At 42.6% G+C, this 17,974-nt stretch overlaps 2 protein-coding genes across 4 annotated transcripts in view; one reads left to right on the top strand and one right to left on the bottom strand.

Annotated features, from left to right (window-relative positions):
- The first annotated feature begins 204 nt into the window (after positions 1-204).
- On the top strand, positions 205-9,344 carry LOC129098696 (transmembrane ascorbate-dependent reductase CYB561). Its single transcript, XM_054607780.1, has 6 exons — positions 205-297; positions 1,424-1,631; positions 5,924-6,022; positions 6,483-6,586; positions 6,904-7,061; positions 7,194-9,344. Exons 2-6 carry the CDS (start codon positions 1,427-1,429, stop codon positions 7,384-7,386), a joined length of 759 nt encoding a protein of 252 aa, XP_054463755.1. The 5' UTR covers positions 205-297; positions 1,424-1,426; the 3' UTR covers positions 7,387-9,344.
- An 858-nt stretch (positions 9,345-10,202) lies between these two features.
- tanc2a (tetratricopeptide repeat, ankyrin repeat and coiled-coil containing 2a) overlaps positions 10,203-17,974 on the bottom strand; it is a 48,866-nt gene continuing 41,094 nt past the window's right edge. For all 3 annotated transcript variants that reach the window (XM_054606961.1, XM_054606962.1, XM_054606963.1), the window contains 6 exons: positions 17,558-17,733; positions 17,161-17,293; positions 16,345-16,436; positions 16,109-16,243; positions 15,919-16,019; positions 10,203-15,264 (listed from right to left, as the gene is read on the bottom strand). In XM_054606961.1, the coding sequence (XP_054462936.1) occupies positions 13,410-15,264; positions 15,919-16,019; positions 16,109-16,243; positions 16,345-16,436; positions 17,161-17,293; positions 17,558-17,733 (2,492 nt within the window). In that variant the 3' untranslated portion in view covers positions 10,203-13,409. The remainder of the gene's footprint in view (positions 15,265-15,918; positions 16,020-16,108; positions 16,244-16,344; positions 16,437-17,160; positions 17,294-17,557; positions 17,734-17,974) is intronic.

Below are 17,974 nucleotides of genomic sequence, written 5' to 3'. Positions count from 1 at the left end.
CATACAAATAATGATAAGAATGATAATAATATAAGTACTAGTAGGCTATAAAACACTAAGCATTGTCATTTCCTACTTAGTCCCGCTGTCACATGGGTTGGGCTTGTTCAGGAGGGAATCCAAAACACACACACACACACTGTCACACAAACACGAATACACGCACAAACACACACACTGTCACACAAACACGAACACACGCACAAACACACGCACGGTCAGAGGGAGAAGGAGAAGGAAGGCGGATCTGAAGACAGTAAGGACTTCGTCAGCAGAGCAGAGCAGACCCACGGCGCAGTAAGTACCTCACACTTTATTATTATAATTCATTATTACCTTTTTTTTTTTTTTTTTTTAATGGAAGTGCCAGGTAACAGGTGACGGCGTAAACGTCACAGTAGCCTGTTATTTCTGTCATTTCTATTGCTTAATAGAACTCAGGGACTCTGCTCAGGTTACAATAATGACTTCCAGCAGCCTGTGTGGTGTTTGCCTCCAGAAGCACCGCGATACCGAGGCGGGTCGGGCGGGGGTCCGTTCGGGTTTTTGGTCCATTTCTGCCCGTTTCCTCGAGTTACTCCCGTCAGCTAGGTGCGACACTTCCTGCCGTGTTATGTCGACGTCGTGTTTGTATTGTGAGACGAGATAAAAGCAGCAGATAAGGGTTGTGTGTGTGTGTGTGTGTGGTTTGTAGTTTTATTTTGAAGGTGCTCTGCGCTGCGTATTTCACTGGTAATGACGTTATCAGAGAGTTCATTGTGAAATAATTTTCTCCTGTAAAGTAGCAGTGGGACTTATACTTTTTACTAATTTTTTTTGTTTGTTTTGTTCTGTATTGTTACTTGTGACCAGGGGCGCCGCTAGGGATTTTGGGCCCCATGAAAAGAATCTTTACAGGGCCCCCAACACAGCGGCAACATTTTTTGATGCTATTTTACATACAATTATGCATTTTAATGGTATTTTTGACTATCATTACCATATTTGTGAAAGAAGAACAGCATGACAGTTGACATGTACAGTAGGGGAAGAACTGAGCACTCTGAATACTAACTCACTAACTCTGAATTTTTTCTGTATTATAATTTCATCATCATTAGGGGCCTCTCTGGGCCCCCCTCCATCATGGGCCCCTAGAATCCGTCTCCTTTACCCCCCCTTTTCGGCGCCCCTGCTTGTGACAGCCAGTCAAACTTGATTTTTGAGTATTTACTCAAGTTAGTACTTAACTCCAGTATTTACACATGCATACTTACAACAACTTTAAAGGAGGGGGGTAAAGAAAATATCTCATATCTAAAATTACTGCTTAAGAAACTGGATTACTTCGCCATGTGTTTGCTTTAGCTTCATAATTCAATATATTGTAAATGATTTAAGATATGTATAGATACTCAATAACCTTCCTGTTAATCTCTCTCAGATCATGGATGATTCGGCTCCGCATCCCGCTCGCTCCGTGTTCCCGTGGCTGGTGGGAGCGTCGCAGGTGGTGGGTCTGGCAGCGGTGGTGCTGACCGGCGTGTGGATGGGCCACTTCCGCGGCGGCTTCGCCTGGGACGGCTCGGCGCTGGAGTTCAACCTGCACCCTCTGTGCATGGTACTTGGGCTGGTTTTCCTTCAGGGCGATGGTGAGTTGCTGGTTACACAAGGTGACTAGGTTACTTAGGCTAGATTGTGTCGAGAGCGATGTATGATTTTGATTCCTGTGTATTTGTTTTTTTTACATTTTTTACATTACATTACAGTCATTTAGCAGACGCTTTTATCCAAAGCGACTTACAATCAATAGTATATTCCATATCATTCACCCATTCACACACTGATGACAGGCTACCATGCAAGGTGCCACCATCAGACTCTAACTAACATTCATGCAACATCCAGTCCACACCGATGGCAAGCCTTCGGGAGCAACTTGAGGTTAAGTGTCTTGCCCAAGGACACATCGACTGCCGAAGCCGGGTATCGAACCACCGACCCTCTGATTGGTGAACTACCTTGCTCTCCACTACACCACAGCCGCCCTTTTTTATGCTTCGGGTAACAGTTTTATCATCTCATAATGTTTTTCTTAACATCTTTAAGGACATCTGTCACAACAGGGCTGCCAACTTTGAATGTAGTTCAGAGCAAGTAAAAAGCCAATGTAGAAGTGCCATAAACTTGCATTCTCTCTAATGGCCTGTAGGGGTCCACTTATTTTGTTGCAAAAATAAGTCTGGTTGTATGGAAGTCTATGAGAAAATGACCCTACTTCCTACTTGTTTTATTACCTCAGTAAACATTGTAAACATGGGTTTATGGTCTCAATCTCTAGTTTGAAGTCTTCTTCAAAACGGCACGATGTTCGTTTCGTAAATTATGGTACCATTTAGAGTCAAATACACGATAAAACAGGGTATGTTTTAGGGCGGGCTACCTTGTCCCGGAACCCATCTGCTAATGGTGTGACGACAGATTAAGATGCCGAGACTGGAGTGGGAGTTTAAAATCCAAAAGGAGACAGCTTCAACTTTGAAATATATAGTAAGGGGGCGCTATCGAGCCAATTTGTCAAGGTCCAAGCCTGAGACCCAAATCAGATATGGCCGGCACGGATATTTTATACAGTCTATGGCGGCTAGACAGGGCTGACTCATTACACTTTTGTTTCCCCTTATATATTTTGTACAGGGACGCAAGTGAACTAGCTATCAAAGCATTGGGGGTTAGCAGGTGAATGCAGGAACGATACCAGTGAAGTCTTCAGATTAGCCCGACTGGTCTTACATCAGTTTGTAATCACAGTTACGCCATGTCATTTTCTGATGATGTTTTGTAAAATTGAGTGAAACTGTAAGCAGAGGTCAGCAGAACGTGGGCGCTGTAGTGAGGCACTGTGTCTGTGCCTCTTAGCCTCGAGCGCTGTATTGCTGACCTGTTGCATTAGGCTAACGCTACCCAGACATCCATCAGTCCCTGCCCAGCAAGTTTAATTTAAACAGAGATAAGCAGCAATGGTTTGAATCATTGAACATGCCAGTTTGTGTGTGTGTGTGTGTGTGTGTGTGTGTGTGTGTGTGTGTGTGTGTGTGTGTGTGTGTGTGTGTGTGTGTGTGTGTGTGTGTGTGTGTGTGTGGGACATCTCCAATGTCACATCTCCATCTCAAACTAAGTCCCAGTTTATCTTTTCTCAATTTAGCACACATGCTCCTTTGAAAATTTTGAAAATCCCACCCTGACGTAGACGAAGGCTTCAAAGACCATTTGGACCTTTAAGGTTTGTCGTCAATCTGATAGAAAAGGTTCAAAATATGTCAAAAAGAACGGGAACTCTGAAAAGCTGAGGACAGTGCCTAAGAGTCCAAATGGAGGAAGCTATAGTATAGCCCATTAGCAGTGTCCCAACTCTTTTAACCTTTTATTGTCCCGGTATGATTTGCTATAGTAATGAGACAGCAGTCCATGATAGAAAAATACATCTTTTGAAACAAAATGAGCAAACCCATTGTTCCCTTAATGACCGAGCTAACAAGCTTTCTAACTGACAATTAGCAACAGTTAGCATGCTCGTTAGCTTTGAAAGCTTTCTTCTCTTCAGTAGTTCTCAGTTGTATGAAGCGACATACAGTCTTGAAAACAAAAGAGACAGACAGAGAAAATAGGAAGTAGCGTAACGAGCTGCTGTGACCGGATTGCACTAGCGTGGTTAGCGTTGAGCTTGCCAGCTACAGTAGTTTACAGAATAACCCCATGACTAGCCTCTGCATCACCAAGCCGCTGGAACCAAATAATTTACCAGTATGAGCGGAGGAAATTCACCGTGACACTTTCTGGTGTGACCTGGCATATTAATCACTATTTATCAGCTACTTCCTCCATTTGTTTGCAGCACCTTGAATGCCCTCGAGGAGAGATTGTCAAAAGGTCTTTAACTATTAGCCCCTCTCTATTTCTTTCTCTTTGAGGACTCAGAACAAGATTCCACCCAATAGCAGCAAAACAAAAGTTCATTTTCCAAACTGTAACTCAGCTAAATTATCATCTGTTTTATAATACACAGTGCAGCAAATCCCCGGTGATGTCCGTGGTCCAGGAAATCAAGACAAAGCGAGATGTCGCTGTCTTTCCAGCTCTCCGCTTCGCGCCTGCAGCCCTTGGGTACTTTTGTTAATGAAAGTAACCAGATTAGTTCAACTGGTTCACAGCTGTCCGTTGCAGAGCTGGATTGCATTAGTGCGATAAAAGAAAAAGGTCAGCTGGACATTAGATTGGGACAAGGCGGGTTATGGAAATACCCTGAGGGGGTCCTCACACACACACACAGACACAAATACACCTCAGAGCTGATTCTCTATGATTAAGTCATTGTTAACGCTAACGTGGATACATTTGACAGTATGTATACACACTTAATCAGCACCTTTAGCCACTCACAGAGTGCTGCAGGATTAAGAGTCAATATTAACAGTCAATACCTCTTTTGAATTTTGAAGCTTTTAGGTGTCTTAAAAAAGGCGGTTGCGAAACAAAGTGTTTGAAGTCAATCCGGCAGAAAAGGTCCATAATATGTAAAAAGAACAGGAACTCTGAAAAGCAGAGGATAAAATGGAGGAATAAGCAGTGTTAAAAGTTTGTTAACCTTCTCTTGGCGCAGTATAAACTGGTACAGCTATAACACAGCGGTGAATAACTGTTGAACTTATTGTTCCTTTAGTCACCGAGCTACCAAGCCTTCTAGCTGACAGTTAGTAACAGTTAGCAAGCTTGTAAGCTTTGAGAGTTTTTCCTCTTTTCAGTAGTTCTCAATTGAATGAAGTAATGTACAGTCCTCGAAACAAAACAGAGAAAATAGGAAGAGGCTCAACAAGCTGTTGCGACTGGCTAGCACTAGCGTGGTGAGCGGTTAGCTTGTCAGATAAATAAAGCAATTAAGCTTTAGAGATTTTAAAGTTTTGTTCTAAAACATAAACTACAACAGTAGTTACCTCTTTTGTGAATTTTGAAGCTTTTAAGTTAGAACACTAAGTAATTGTGTTCAGTTTAACCTTTTGCTGTACTTAAAGAGAATAGCGCTGAAGGCTCAGTTTCTGCACACAATGCATGTATGCTTTACACCTTCTATATGTGCTGTAAACACATAATGTTCTTATATGTTCACGTCTCACTCGGTGTTTAGCACATATCTTACATATTTACTATATAAATATATAGAAAGTGCCTCTGCAAACTTTCATGTTATGTAGATTTTACTCATTTAAAGAGGTTCTTTACACATTGTTTTTGATCATTTTTTATTGTTCGCATTTTGATCATTTCTGGGCCTCATATATAACTTTTATTAAGCTATTTACCTGCATGTCCTTAAACAATTGTTTATTTGATTGTTACAATGTCCTCCAATATCAGTGCATTAAGATATGTTGAGGAAATTGTGGATGTTATTCTATTTAATTGATAGTTTTCATGTGAAATATTGAATTGATATATATTAGTCTATTCACTTAATTTTTCCTTAACTGTAATTGATTCAATGTTATGTAACTGTAATTGATAACCCCTTTTTAAGGGGGTAGGGGACTCTTTTTCATTCCCTTTTCCATTCCCCACATATAATATTGTATTAAGAAACCTTTCTTTTGTCTGTTATCATTTGTATTACTACGTTTTCTGACATGTATTTTTTGTCACATTGAAAGTATCTTTTTTTTAAAAAAATCAATTAATGGTATGGTAATTGTCTTCAATGTTTTTCTCCTCCTCTTCCATTGGTTGTTAAGATGTTTCACTTCACATTGTGAATGTGATTGCTGACAAAGGACCTTGACTGAAACGTTTGTCTCAAATAAAAACAATGCTGACAATGTTTTCTGAAGAAAAAGATCATTGAGGTATTGGTAAATTCACCTCTCTCTCTCTCTCTCTCTCTCTCTCTCTCCAGCCATCCTGGTCTACAGAGTATTTCGGAATGAGGCGAAGAGGAACGTGAAAATGCTTCATGGTATCATTCACCTGCTGGCCCTCATCATCAGCATCATAGGTGAGAGAGAGAGAAAGAGAGCGAGAGGGATGTACGACATTGAATTAGGGTAATTGTAGATTACCCTAATTACAGAGCCTGGGGAGAGGGATATTATTCAGAGAAAAAAACAAAACTCAAATTCTCTGAGATTAAGGTCACAAATATATGAGAAATGCAGTGTATTTCTCTGTGGTGTGTTGAGGTTGATCCAACCTTGCAAAGTGAAGCGATGTGGTTCCTTGACAAAAAACTGTGGGGATTTCAAATTGGGTTTTTTCTCCTAAATTTAACCCCAGCTTCATAATTTCTGCTTTTGTTTTACTGTAAATGCTCGTAATGGGATGTCGTAGAGATGTGCATCTGTGAATGTTTAAAAGCTAATACCAATGTGTATGTCTGTGTGAGAGAGAGATCCTGAGAGAGAGATGGAGATAAATGATGCGTTAATCATTGTTTCTCTCTGTGTCTGTGTTTGTAGGTTTTGCAGCTGTATTTGACTTTCACAGAGCAGCAAAGATCCCCGACATGTACTCTCTACATAGCTGGTGCGGAATGACTACCCTAGTCTTATTCTGCGTACAGGTACACACACACACACAACCATGTTTCCATCACTGTAGAGGACCTTACATTGACTTGCATTCATTTACTGGAGACTTTCCCTAACCATAACGGATACTTGTCTTATCCTAACCCTTACCTAAACCTTGACCTAACCTTAAACCAAATCCTCACTCTAAAATGTAATGATTACATTATTGGGACTTGCATTTTGTCACCAAAAAGAAGACAAGTCCCCACAATGTTGTTGTGGCAATAGGTCCCCGCAACATCCGTAATATGAACCCTCCCTCCTAAAACAGTAACATCTGACTTTTCATCCCTCCATTTCCTCCCAGTGGGTGATGGGTTTGCTGTTCTTCCTGTTTCCTGTTGGCTCATCATGGTTACGAGCCGCGTACCTCCCTGTCCATGGGTTCTGCGGCCTGTTGCTGCTGGTTATGGCCATAGGGAGCAGTCTGCTCGGCATCACGGAGAAACTCCTCTTCAGCATCATGTATGTGTCTGCCCATGTCTTTATTCATCCTTTTTCTTTTGTTATTCTTCTCTGAGAATTCTTCCTAGCACACCGATACAACGGAGGATAATGGTATCTCCTCATTGTCTCCCTCTCTCTCTGGATATCCAGGCCAACCTACTCTTTGTTCACCCCTGAGGGGGTGCTGGCCAACGTCTTGGGGATCCTGCTGGTGTGTTTCGGGGTGCTGCTGGTCTACGTGGTCACCAGGGAGGAGTACCGGCGTCCGCCAAACCCAGAGGAAGAGTCTCTGTCCGTCCACTTCAAGACCCTGACCGAGGGGGGGTCGCCCACCACGCCTTGACCTCAGGGTGACGTCTTGACACCTCCCCCTCATCTGGAAACAGTGTGCTGCCAACAGACCAGCTAGTGTTACCAGTCTCTGTTAATAGCTAGTTACAGAAAAGTCAGTTTTCAAAAGTTTATGTTTTAGTTCAGTGAAGTCAACGAAATCATGGTCAAGCTTTTAATGACCAATCTGACCCATCTGATCTCAGATTACTGAACAGACCAGTCGACTTTCAACCCAAATTATTTATTTATACTTGATTTATTTTATTTCAGAATGAATAGAATAAGATCGGGAATGCAAGCAGCCCAAGCCGACCAATCACAGTTCCCTGTTGTCTCCATATGGAGTCCCAGATGTGCAGCTACATTTTTTAGGAGGCAAAAGTCAGTACCTACAGCTGCCATGCAGAAGTTTAAATATATAAAAAGAGTGCCTGCAGCTCAGAAACTGTTTGTCCTGCAGTTGCTGCATAAGCTCCTACAGTATATTTGTATATTATTACAGCCGAGTGATACGTCTTCTCGGTTAAAATGATCTAGGTGATTGCGTTTAACATTCAATTCTGTCGTATTGATTATTTAACTTTATCAATAGTTCTAATCAGATTTCAGTATTTTAAGGAAGCCCTGAGAAGAAATTGAGGTGTGTCTTAGTCTGATCGAAATAGATTTCTCTCCTGTGTTCATGACTTATGAACAGTTGAGAAAAAGTTCCTTTCATTTTCTTTTTCAACAAGTGGGAAAACAAGTTTAAGAAAATAAGTTACTGTTTTCCACCTGTAAAAAAAGGGTTTTAGCAGGAACTAAAGGCATTCATGTTTTCTTTCAGGTGAGAGTCAATTTACATAACTTGATATCACACAATATATGAACCTTGTGTTTTAGAGTGCATGAAGAAATTGATACTCACCAGGAAACAAATAATTTGTGCTTTTAATCCTATTTAGAACATGGGGCAGTGGTGCATTTCAGCCTCCTATGGCTAAAATTTGTGAGGTTTTTTTCCACCTGTTTTTAGGTCATAATCACAGGCTTAGAAATGTGAATCACCAGGCAAAAAACTATTCTCACATTCCTCTTAGGGTTCCGTAGTATTTGGATCAAGTAGCTCCTGAAGAATAAGGTGTGCCAAATTTCGTATATTAAGCATCCATGGCCCAAACATTTATTTTTTTCTCGGCTGAATTAAGTTGTTGCTTGAGTGTGTACTAGTAGTATCTAATTGGACTCTTGGTCCCCACTGTACAATTTGGCTGTATTACTCACCAAAAGTCAAACTGATGCCAAACATCACGCTTGAATTTGACCTTCTTTTTAAACTTCGCATTACAATTTGGAACCACCCACATCTGCTATCTTGATTTTCACCATTTTGGATAAATCACTGAGCATAATATTTATTAGTAAAACATGCTTTTTGGAAAATGATTTACATCAAACTACTTTTGTAGGTCACAACACTTTTTCCTGCACTCAAATAAAGTCTGTCCTCTCATTTGATTTTTTCCATTATACTCTATATCCATCCCAGAATCAAGTGAAGCTAGTACAGTTTTACCACAATGCAAAATGCATTAACAAAACATGTATTCCATTTGTCCATTACTACGCTGTTTGTGTTTAAGTGGACTGCCATGTTAACAATATCTGTATGGTGTGTATTCAGTTGTATGTGATAAGAGTTTGGTCACTTCATGCACTTTGACCTAAGGATGTTAAATTCATATGTTTGAATGTATTTATCCAAATTAATTATAACATGTAGCTACAGTTTAGTTTTTTGTGGCATAAGTTCAGTACTCCACACTAGTGCCTAATACAAAGCTCTTACTGAATGTTGTCTGTCTTAATATTATTCTTGACTGTGTAATCTTTGAAAGGGAAGTCTGAATCCCATTTGGACAACCTGAAGTAAATAAAATGTGTGTAATGTCAATTTTTTTCCTAAAACTTCTGATATAACTCGAGATGTTAAAGCAGGTGAGGTTAAATGTTTATTTAAATCAATTAAAAAGCTACACTCAAAGTCCCTTTTTTTACCAAATGTAGCAATAAAATAATAGTTTGACATTTTTGGAAACATGTTTAATAGCTCTTTTGCTTAAGGGTCTTTTTGTTAAATATGAAGCTTCAGCCAGCAGTGGTTTAGCTTAGCTCAGCAAGTGTGAAGTAGATCGGGTGGACAGTTCTTGTTATTGCTTTATAACCAAAGATACTCTATTACAAATGCTAACACAGAACAATGGTTTGAAATGGTATGCAACCCCCTGTCTCCTGAGTGGGCGTGGTCATATTACATTGAAATATTTTCAACTCACATCAATTCGCACCACCCACTGTCCTTTTACCGTATATGCAACCGCACCACCCCTAAAATTAGCTTTGAATTCTTTCTCAAAACACAAGGTGAAGCCTCAAGAGTTGATTCCCTATAAAGTTTTCTTGTGTGACTGCGAGTATAATATTTCTGACATACTTATGTACTTATAGTTAGAGTTCTTGAATGCAGATGTGAGTACAGTATTTTTGCACTACGGTATTGTTACTTTTTCTTAAAGTTAAAATGCTGCCCCTTTTTATGTGGATCTTCAATCTGTGTCGATGGTAATCCGTTGAAGTAATGGTGTCCTCAGTGTGTGATATATTGACCCAGAAAGCTGAATACGCAACAGCAAAATCTGTTCTAGCTGCATCCAGAGTGGCCATTTGACCTAAACATTTTGTTACCAGTTTATTCCACTGCCCGCAAATGGCAGATTAGTGCATGACCGCAAAAACAATATATATCCATGGTAGAAACCCCAAGACAGAAAGAGAGAAGATAGACTTACATGTTGTTTTTCATTCAGTTTTATTCCTCTTTGTAATGTTCACAAGCTGACACATTCCTGTTACTTTAAATGTTATACAAATGATGTTTTTCCTCATAGTTGTAACCGTCCTGGGTTTTAAATATGAACTTACTTTACACTCAGTGAAAAAAAAATCCCACAGTAAACCAACTAAAAGGGAACACACACTGTCCCCACTGTAAAGCTTGATTACCGCTCGATTACCTGTGGCATTTTAAACTTGGGGCTCGGCTCCCGTAAGCAGGTTGAGGGTTACATTCTACATGTACAGCACAACACATTGTTTTATTGACAGACTAAACAGCTGTCATCGGGCGAATCAAGGGTTTAAAGCCACACTGATGAACTATGACAAGCCGTCTCCAATCTCGTCTCTCTTACTGGCCAGAATTAGATGCCACACCCAGCAGTCCTGACTATGAAAATGGCTCGAGTAATTAAGAGTTGCCACATCTTCTCAGAGCAGGAAACCCCTGAGCAGTGAGAAACAAACGCAGCGGTCACAGAGACTGCCAGAGGTCGTGGTCTTCATCAGCAACTCTGAAACCAAGCTGCTGATTCTTAGCAACGTAAAAAGAAAATGTACAAAAAAACAGGCATTCGTGTGCATAAAATACATTTACAAAAAAAGGAAGCTTAGTCCCACTTTCTGAATTTCCGTCTTTGTCTAATCCCTTTTGAAAACTGCCCCCGTTAACTGTGAGTTAACCCCCTACCCTTGTAACTGACTGTCGCTAAGACCGTCATCTTACCATTCTCACACATATTGACCACTTGAATATGTTTGTAATATTTAAATGAATTGGTCCTTGATTGCAGACAGAGGTATATGAAGGCAGGTTTCTTATTTCTAACCGACAACCGTTGCTTTTGTCATCTGAAATGAGAACTTGCGTTAGCTGCAGCTAGTTAAAGGCCCTTTCAGACACAACAGGATTTGCGCTGCGCTTCCCACTGAGGGTCAACGCATATCTGACCACGTATTCGGGGAAGTCGCAGAGGATGGAGCAAAATATAAATATATATATATTTTTTATTTTTTTTACTTTTTGGTAAACATTTTTTCACCAGCAATGATAATGCATTTGTTCCACGCTAAGAAAACATGCGCTAGCACTAGCCCTGCTAGCACGCCTGAAATGCGAAATTTGTTTCCAAGATGGGGCTTTCCCTCCAGAGATCTCAATACAAGCTCAAACTTGTTGAATAGTAAAAGGAATTCAGGCACACACAAGTGCCTTTATTGGTAGCGTGAGTATCCCGTGTCACAAAGTAAAGCCTAATTTTGCTCAATGCAGTGAAAAGGCGTCATGGAGCGACGCAAGCTATTGGAAGAGGTGTTGTTGTGGCATTGTGTCTGAAAGGGTCTCAATCAAGCTAACATTAGCTACATGACGCCAACTCCGTCTGACTTTTACCAGCGAAATCGCTTTAAAACAAAAATCTTGTAAAAGCGATTGTAAATATGCACTTAATGTCTGCGTACATGATATGGTGCTAAAAAACAAGGCATTTGGTTTAGTTTTAACTCCACAAGCTAATGTAGTTAGTTGGAAAAAATTCCCTTTGGACTAGGATGTAACACTTGATTACTACTGCAGAAGTTTCTGGTTTTGAAAAGGCCAGAAAAAAAGACCCTACCCTCCAAACTCTTTAAATGTCAAGTATCGATTTTGCTTCATATCCAGCACAATGGCACAAACTGTAGTTTTGCTGCAACTTCATCTCCAGCAAAACTTCAGGGCATGTCAGGCTGTGCTCTGCCTAGAAACGGTTGCTAAGCTCTGATTTGACAATGACAGGTTTTTTTTGGGGGGGAGGGGTTCAACCAAACGTCAGTGGGCCTTTATTGAGTTAAAGACAGTAGGAGCCCATTGCCATGTTTCCATGGCAACGAGTGTTGCATCAGTTGGGATCCTTGTGGTTTGCATAAATTAGGACTTTTATGACTACATAATACAAAAGGCCTTCATAGAAAAAAACAAAAATAACTGGAGCAAAACAATTCAAAACCTTAAAATACATTTTTTACAGGATGTTCACTGGCATAGATGTTCACCCAAAACTGAGCCAAGCTGAACTGCTTTTTTTCTTAGCTCTTTGAAAGGAGGGTTTACATTTCTATGTTCTGTAAGAAAACCCTCAACATAAACATATAAAATCCAAAAGGAATATACAGTTTTAAGAGAAACAATATTTGTACAGTTTAATACAGATATAACTTAAGAAAGATAAATATCACTCAATTTTTTTTATATATACAGCAAGCCAGTGCTTATTCAATGACAGCATTTAGTTTCTTAAACTATGGCTTGGGACCGGGTCAATGACCAGAACCTTAGTGCCACAGGTTTTAAAGCCTGGACCCTGCAGTGACTGCGTCCAGATTTTTAGTTGTTTCATGTTTACGCTTCAAACTTGAAATAAAAACCTTCCTTTAAGGCGTACGCAGAAGTCAAAAGGTGATAGTGGTGGTTTTGTGTCTCTCTTGTCTGACTAAATGTCACCGTCTAGGGTCGAGTTTCTGAACCTCTAGAGCAGTGCATTGTGGGCATTCACAGACTTCAGTTTTGAAATGTACTGTAAGACAGAGATGTACAGGGAGGGAAAGAAGGATTTTTTTTTTTTGTGCTTACTGATGTATTTTTTGTGTTTACTTCTTATTGCCCCCAAATTTCCCTCTTCCCTCATTGTGCTTTGTAATGGCAAAAGCACACTGTCTTCCCTCACTCCCTTCATACTTGCTAATTTCCTGTGCCTCTGGCTCGTTAATTGACCCGACCTGCAACAAGCGATATGTTCCTTATCAAACGTGTTTGTTTAACTTCTGCTTACCCCTATCTTCTCAACAATAAATGAGTCAAGTACCGACACATATTGCGGCCATGGGCCAGGTTAGCGGAAGTGAAAACGTACGGCAGATTTGAACTTCTCTTTCAAACTCTCTTTTTTTCAGTGCATTCAACCGAGTGCAAACAATACACCGGGAATACCTTTAAGGAGTGTGTGCTATTTATTGCGCCTTACCCGTCTGAACTTCATAGGAACTGCATGTCGTACAAACTTGTTCATTTCAATGTCAATAGCCCCAGTGACTACTGGAATATATGAGTGCACTCAATTATTTTTAACCACTTTTTATTAACCCTCCTCCCTTGCCTTTACTTAACATTTAAACCTTACTCTATACATTGGACTCTACGAAGGGTCTTTTTGGTTTGACAGGAGAGGTAGGTCCTGTCTTTCTGTCACTTGGTCTGTCCGAGCAGCTATGGATCACCGGCAGTGTTCTGGCCAGCTTCACATCCAGGTACGAGGGATTCTGACTGGCAACTTGCCCTGAACCTTCACCCTGAGGGTAGTAGTCCGGCTGGTTGTTGTTGTGGGCGTTGTTGTTGCTGCGGTTGTGGTAGGCGATGGAGGATGGCTGGGGTTGACCGAAGCCTCCTCGATTGGTCGGGGTTCTGCTGGGCGAAGTGACGACCGTGTCCACTGAAGACACCGCCCAGGAGCGAGAAGGGCTGAGGCAGGACGCGGAGCTGGAGGGAGCTTGTTGTTGATACTGCTGGTGGGCCCTTGCGGTCCTGTCGCTAACGCCCATAAAAGGAGTGTTCCTCGATGACCGGCCTGCCTCTCCGGGATAAGTCCCACCTCCGGCCATGTATGTTTCTGACTGGGGAGAGGAGATCAGAAAGAGGTCGTCATGGTAGCCAGTAACCCCTCCCGCAGAGGCCAGATCTGAAGGTGCTTCCATGTGCTGGGCGGAGGCTGACGTCCTGAAGCTTGGGCCGTGATTTGCGGGCTGCCCACCTGCAAGGCTACCGCTGCTGGTGGAGAAACGGACGTTGATACTCTGGGAGTGGACAAGAGGCCTTGGGGGAAGAACGGGAGAGGAGGTTGGGTGGGCACCGAGCAGGTGTCGTAGTCCCCCCTGATGTTGATATTGGTAATCGTGCAATGGTGGAAGGCTATCGGGAGGCCTCATTGTCACCTCGGTAACTTCCTTGGGGTAGTAGGCTGCTTTGGATTGGTTGCGGCTGAAGTGACGGGCCTGGCCAAATCGATTATTAATCCCTGCCCTCTCCCCTCCCCCTTCTCTCCCATAGGCAGATGCAAGTCTTGCCTGGCAAACAAAGTCAACGTCTATATCATCAAGAGGATACGATCCAGAGCTCAGACCAGCCTGGACCTGCAGGCTAGGCCTGATATCCAAGGGGCTCGGGCAAATGCCTTCCCCCAGCTCGGCCAATTCTTGTGGCAGTTGGCCAAACTGTGAGTAAGCAGAACTTCCCAAAATCATGTTGGATTGGGCCGAGGAACTGGGCTGACTGGTTCGGACAACCTGGGCATTGGCTGCTTGGAGCCACTGGCCTTGAACAGGGTTCTGCTTTTGGAAGGATCTCTGATTGGACAGGTGTTGTTGCTGCTGCATCCCCTGGATCTGTTCTGAGTGGTGGTATGCCGAGACAGACTGGGGATGGTAGTGCAGGCCTCCATTTCCTGACAAGGCAGGCATACTTTCCGACATTTGGCTGGGTCGCTGTGGCAGGCTGAAATGGTGGAAGGAGGCGGACTGAGGAGGGGGCGCAGGGTGACAGGGGGATGAGGAGGAGGGGGAATGCGCAGGGCTCGGTAGGTGATGATACTGGTGACTGGGGGAGAGGGAGGATGGGGATGGCACGCCAGGGCGGCAGTGGGTGTTGAGACTTTGAGCCACAGGTGTAGGGTGGAAGGAGGAGGAGAGAGGAGGAGCATCTCCTTCCCTATGTATCCCCTCTTCTTCTTCTTCCTCCTCTTCCTCAGTAAGCCCCTCCCTGTCCTGCACCTGCAGGCAACCTGAGTCTCTGCACCTGGCCTCGTTGATGGTCATGGCCGCATTTTGTTGATAAACAGGATGTAACGAGGGAGGGGGAGAGTCCTGTTGTTGTGCAACCTGCCGACACTCTTCCTTGACCCGGGACAGCAGGCGCTGGATTTCCCGGTTGGATGGGCACAGGCGGCTGGCCTCAATCAGGTCCTCCAGGGCTGCGTGGAACTGTCTGAATGGTGAGAGAGAGCACAAGCATAGAGAGAAAAAAGATGACCAAACAGTTCTAGGAACGTTAAAGTAACGTAAGCTGGCCGGCCACGCCCTTTGGCATACTCTGCTTTATGGTCTATTTGACTCTAAATGGACCATAATTTACTAAATGAACATTATGCTGTATTGAAGAAGACTTGAAACTAGCGATTGAGACCATAAACTTGTGTTTACAACATTTAAAATCAGGTGAGAAGTAGGGTCATTTTCTCATAGACTTCTATACGATCAGACTTGTTTTTGCAACCTGAGGAGTCGCCCCTGAGGGCCATTAGAAAAAATTCAAGTTTTAGACACTTGCGCAGTGGTTTCACTCTTCAGAAGCGGAGGTTGCCGCCAGGTCAAAATGCAAGAATCATATGCCAATTAGAGCAATTACAGCCTAATGTTTAATAGGATCGAATATAGTTGTGTAGCTGTGTTTTGTAGCTCTGTAGTTTAGCATGACGGAGGTAGTCAGTTTCCTCAGGACGACTGTCCAGAACATCATTCATGTCATTCAGCGGGATGTTGACAAAAAGACACGCCTATTAGATGATTGCATTAATCATTTTTTAAAAAAGCAGTTCATGATTTGGTTAGGGTTGGTCTGTCCTCATGTTGCTATGGTTACCTGCGTCCACGTTTGGCGCGAGCTCGGGCATAAAAGGCTTCGTAGGATTTAGCTTTCAGCTCGAGTGCCTTGGTGGCAAACTCCTCCGCCAGGCCAAAATCCTGCAAGCAGATAGAAAGTAATGTCAAAAGATGATGTTATGATACATCTCCAATGTGTAACTGTAGGTGAGAGACAGAAAAAGACTCACGTTCATCTTGCGGTGGCAGCGAGACATGTTGAGCAGCACGCACACTCTCAGCTGTCTGGACGTCTTCAGCTCGTCCCCGGGAAACTTCTGGAGGGCTGACTGATAGGAGTGAGCAGCTTCTCTCACTTTACCTTGCTATAAATACACACACACATAATACGTACAATATCAGATAAATGTCTTTGTGTGTGTATCTCATTAAATGTGCGTTGGCCTGATTTGCTTGCTTGTGTTACCTTGTACAGTCGGTCTCCCTCTTGGATCAGTTTACTGAGCAGAACCATTAAGATGTCTGGTTTAGAGGTCGCCATGGCCCAGGTCGCTGGTCCTACACACACACACACACACACACACACACACACACACACACACACACACACACACACACACACTTAATTACCTCTGCGAAGAAGATTACTTTATAAGATAAGATACGATACGATAATCCTTTATTAGTCCCGCAGCGGGGAAATTTGTACACTCCTATTTTTGTGAGTTGGCGGTAAAACACTTTCATTGAAAACATGTTTGGTGGAAAACAACAAGTGGTTGATTTAGGTGTAGGTAGTGCCACCATTTGTCAATTTATAAATCACTTCATGTTGTGGCTTTTAACTACTGACGCATAAAAGCACAAATCAGCATGAACCATGCCCTTTTTTTCCTTTCGACACATTTACCACCATCTTGGCTTTTTTTTCCACCACTCCTCCAATGTCCCATCCTATCTTTAGGGGAACAGTTGGGGAAACTGCTGAGTTTAAATGTAATCGAGCTGTGAAAAAAATGTGCTTTGTGTTCTGCTCTGAACACACCTGTAGTCTTTTTTTTCCTCTTTACAGTTAAAATGTAGATCTAAACTATTTAGCGCAAAAAAATAGATTTACATATTCAAAAATAATACCACCCTCCTTTATAACAGCAACATTCCCTGTTTGATTCCGGATGGGGACATTTCTTGGATATCATAACGCTTCTCATTTCCTGTACGTATCTGTAATTGCGAAAACAACGTGAATCATGGGATCAGCTTTACTGAGTCATGTTTCTACCTATCTTGGCTCCCTTTTTGAGCAGAGCGATGACAGCGGAAGTGTTTCTGCAGCCGACTGCCCGGTCAAGAGGACGCATCCCGCTGCAATCAACATGCTCAACCGACGCCCCGTGATCCACCAGGTGCTGCACCTGACGCACAATAGGACACAAAGAAAGGCAACATTTAGCATATTGTATTGGTGTCAAAAGGCTTGTGATGTTCAGATTTCTTAGCTAAAATAATCAGCTTTTTTGTTGCTTTGGTTTTAAATAAATATTAATACGAAGAAGAAGTAGGTACCCATTTAGCTTAGAATATGGACATATCACAGACTCTGCAGGACAGGTAAGGCAGGGACTGACAGACTAATTCTATAATGTGGTAAATACGACAAAGGCATCTGTTTTACACACCACTTCTGGGTCACCGCGGAACGCAGCCAGGTCCAGAGGTGTCCGTCCGCTGCGGTCGACGTGGCTTGTGTCTGCACCTCGCTCTACCAGCTCCCTGACTAATGGGAGCTGGCCTTTCAGACACGCCCAGCTCAGCGGCGTTAAGCCTTCCTTGTCAGTCTGGTCGAGAGAGGCTCCTGGAAACAGAAAGAGAGAGATTTATCTCAGTGTACAAATATGGTTTGACGGATGCAATATGCATGGATGGCGCTCCCAAGCATGGATGGCGCCCCTATGGATGTAAGGCGGCCCTATGGATAGATTGCACCCCTATGGACGGATTGCGCCCTGTTGGATGGATGGCAGCCCCTATGGATGGATGAGGCCCCTATGGATGGATGACACTCCTATGGACGGATGACGCTTCTATTGATAGAT

Source organism: Anoplopoma fimbria, chromosome 11 (assembly GCF_027596085.1).
Source record: "Anoplopoma fimbria isolate UVic2021 breed Golden Eagle Sablefish chromosome 11, Afim_UVic_2022, whole genome shotgun sequence".
NCBI classification, from domain to species: domain Eukaryota; kingdom Metazoa; phylum Chordata; class Actinopteri; order Perciformes; family Anoplopomatidae; genus Anoplopoma; species Anoplopoma fimbria.
Note: the sequence above shows the minus strand (reverse complement) of the source record. Positions and strands in the feature narration are given on the sequence as shown.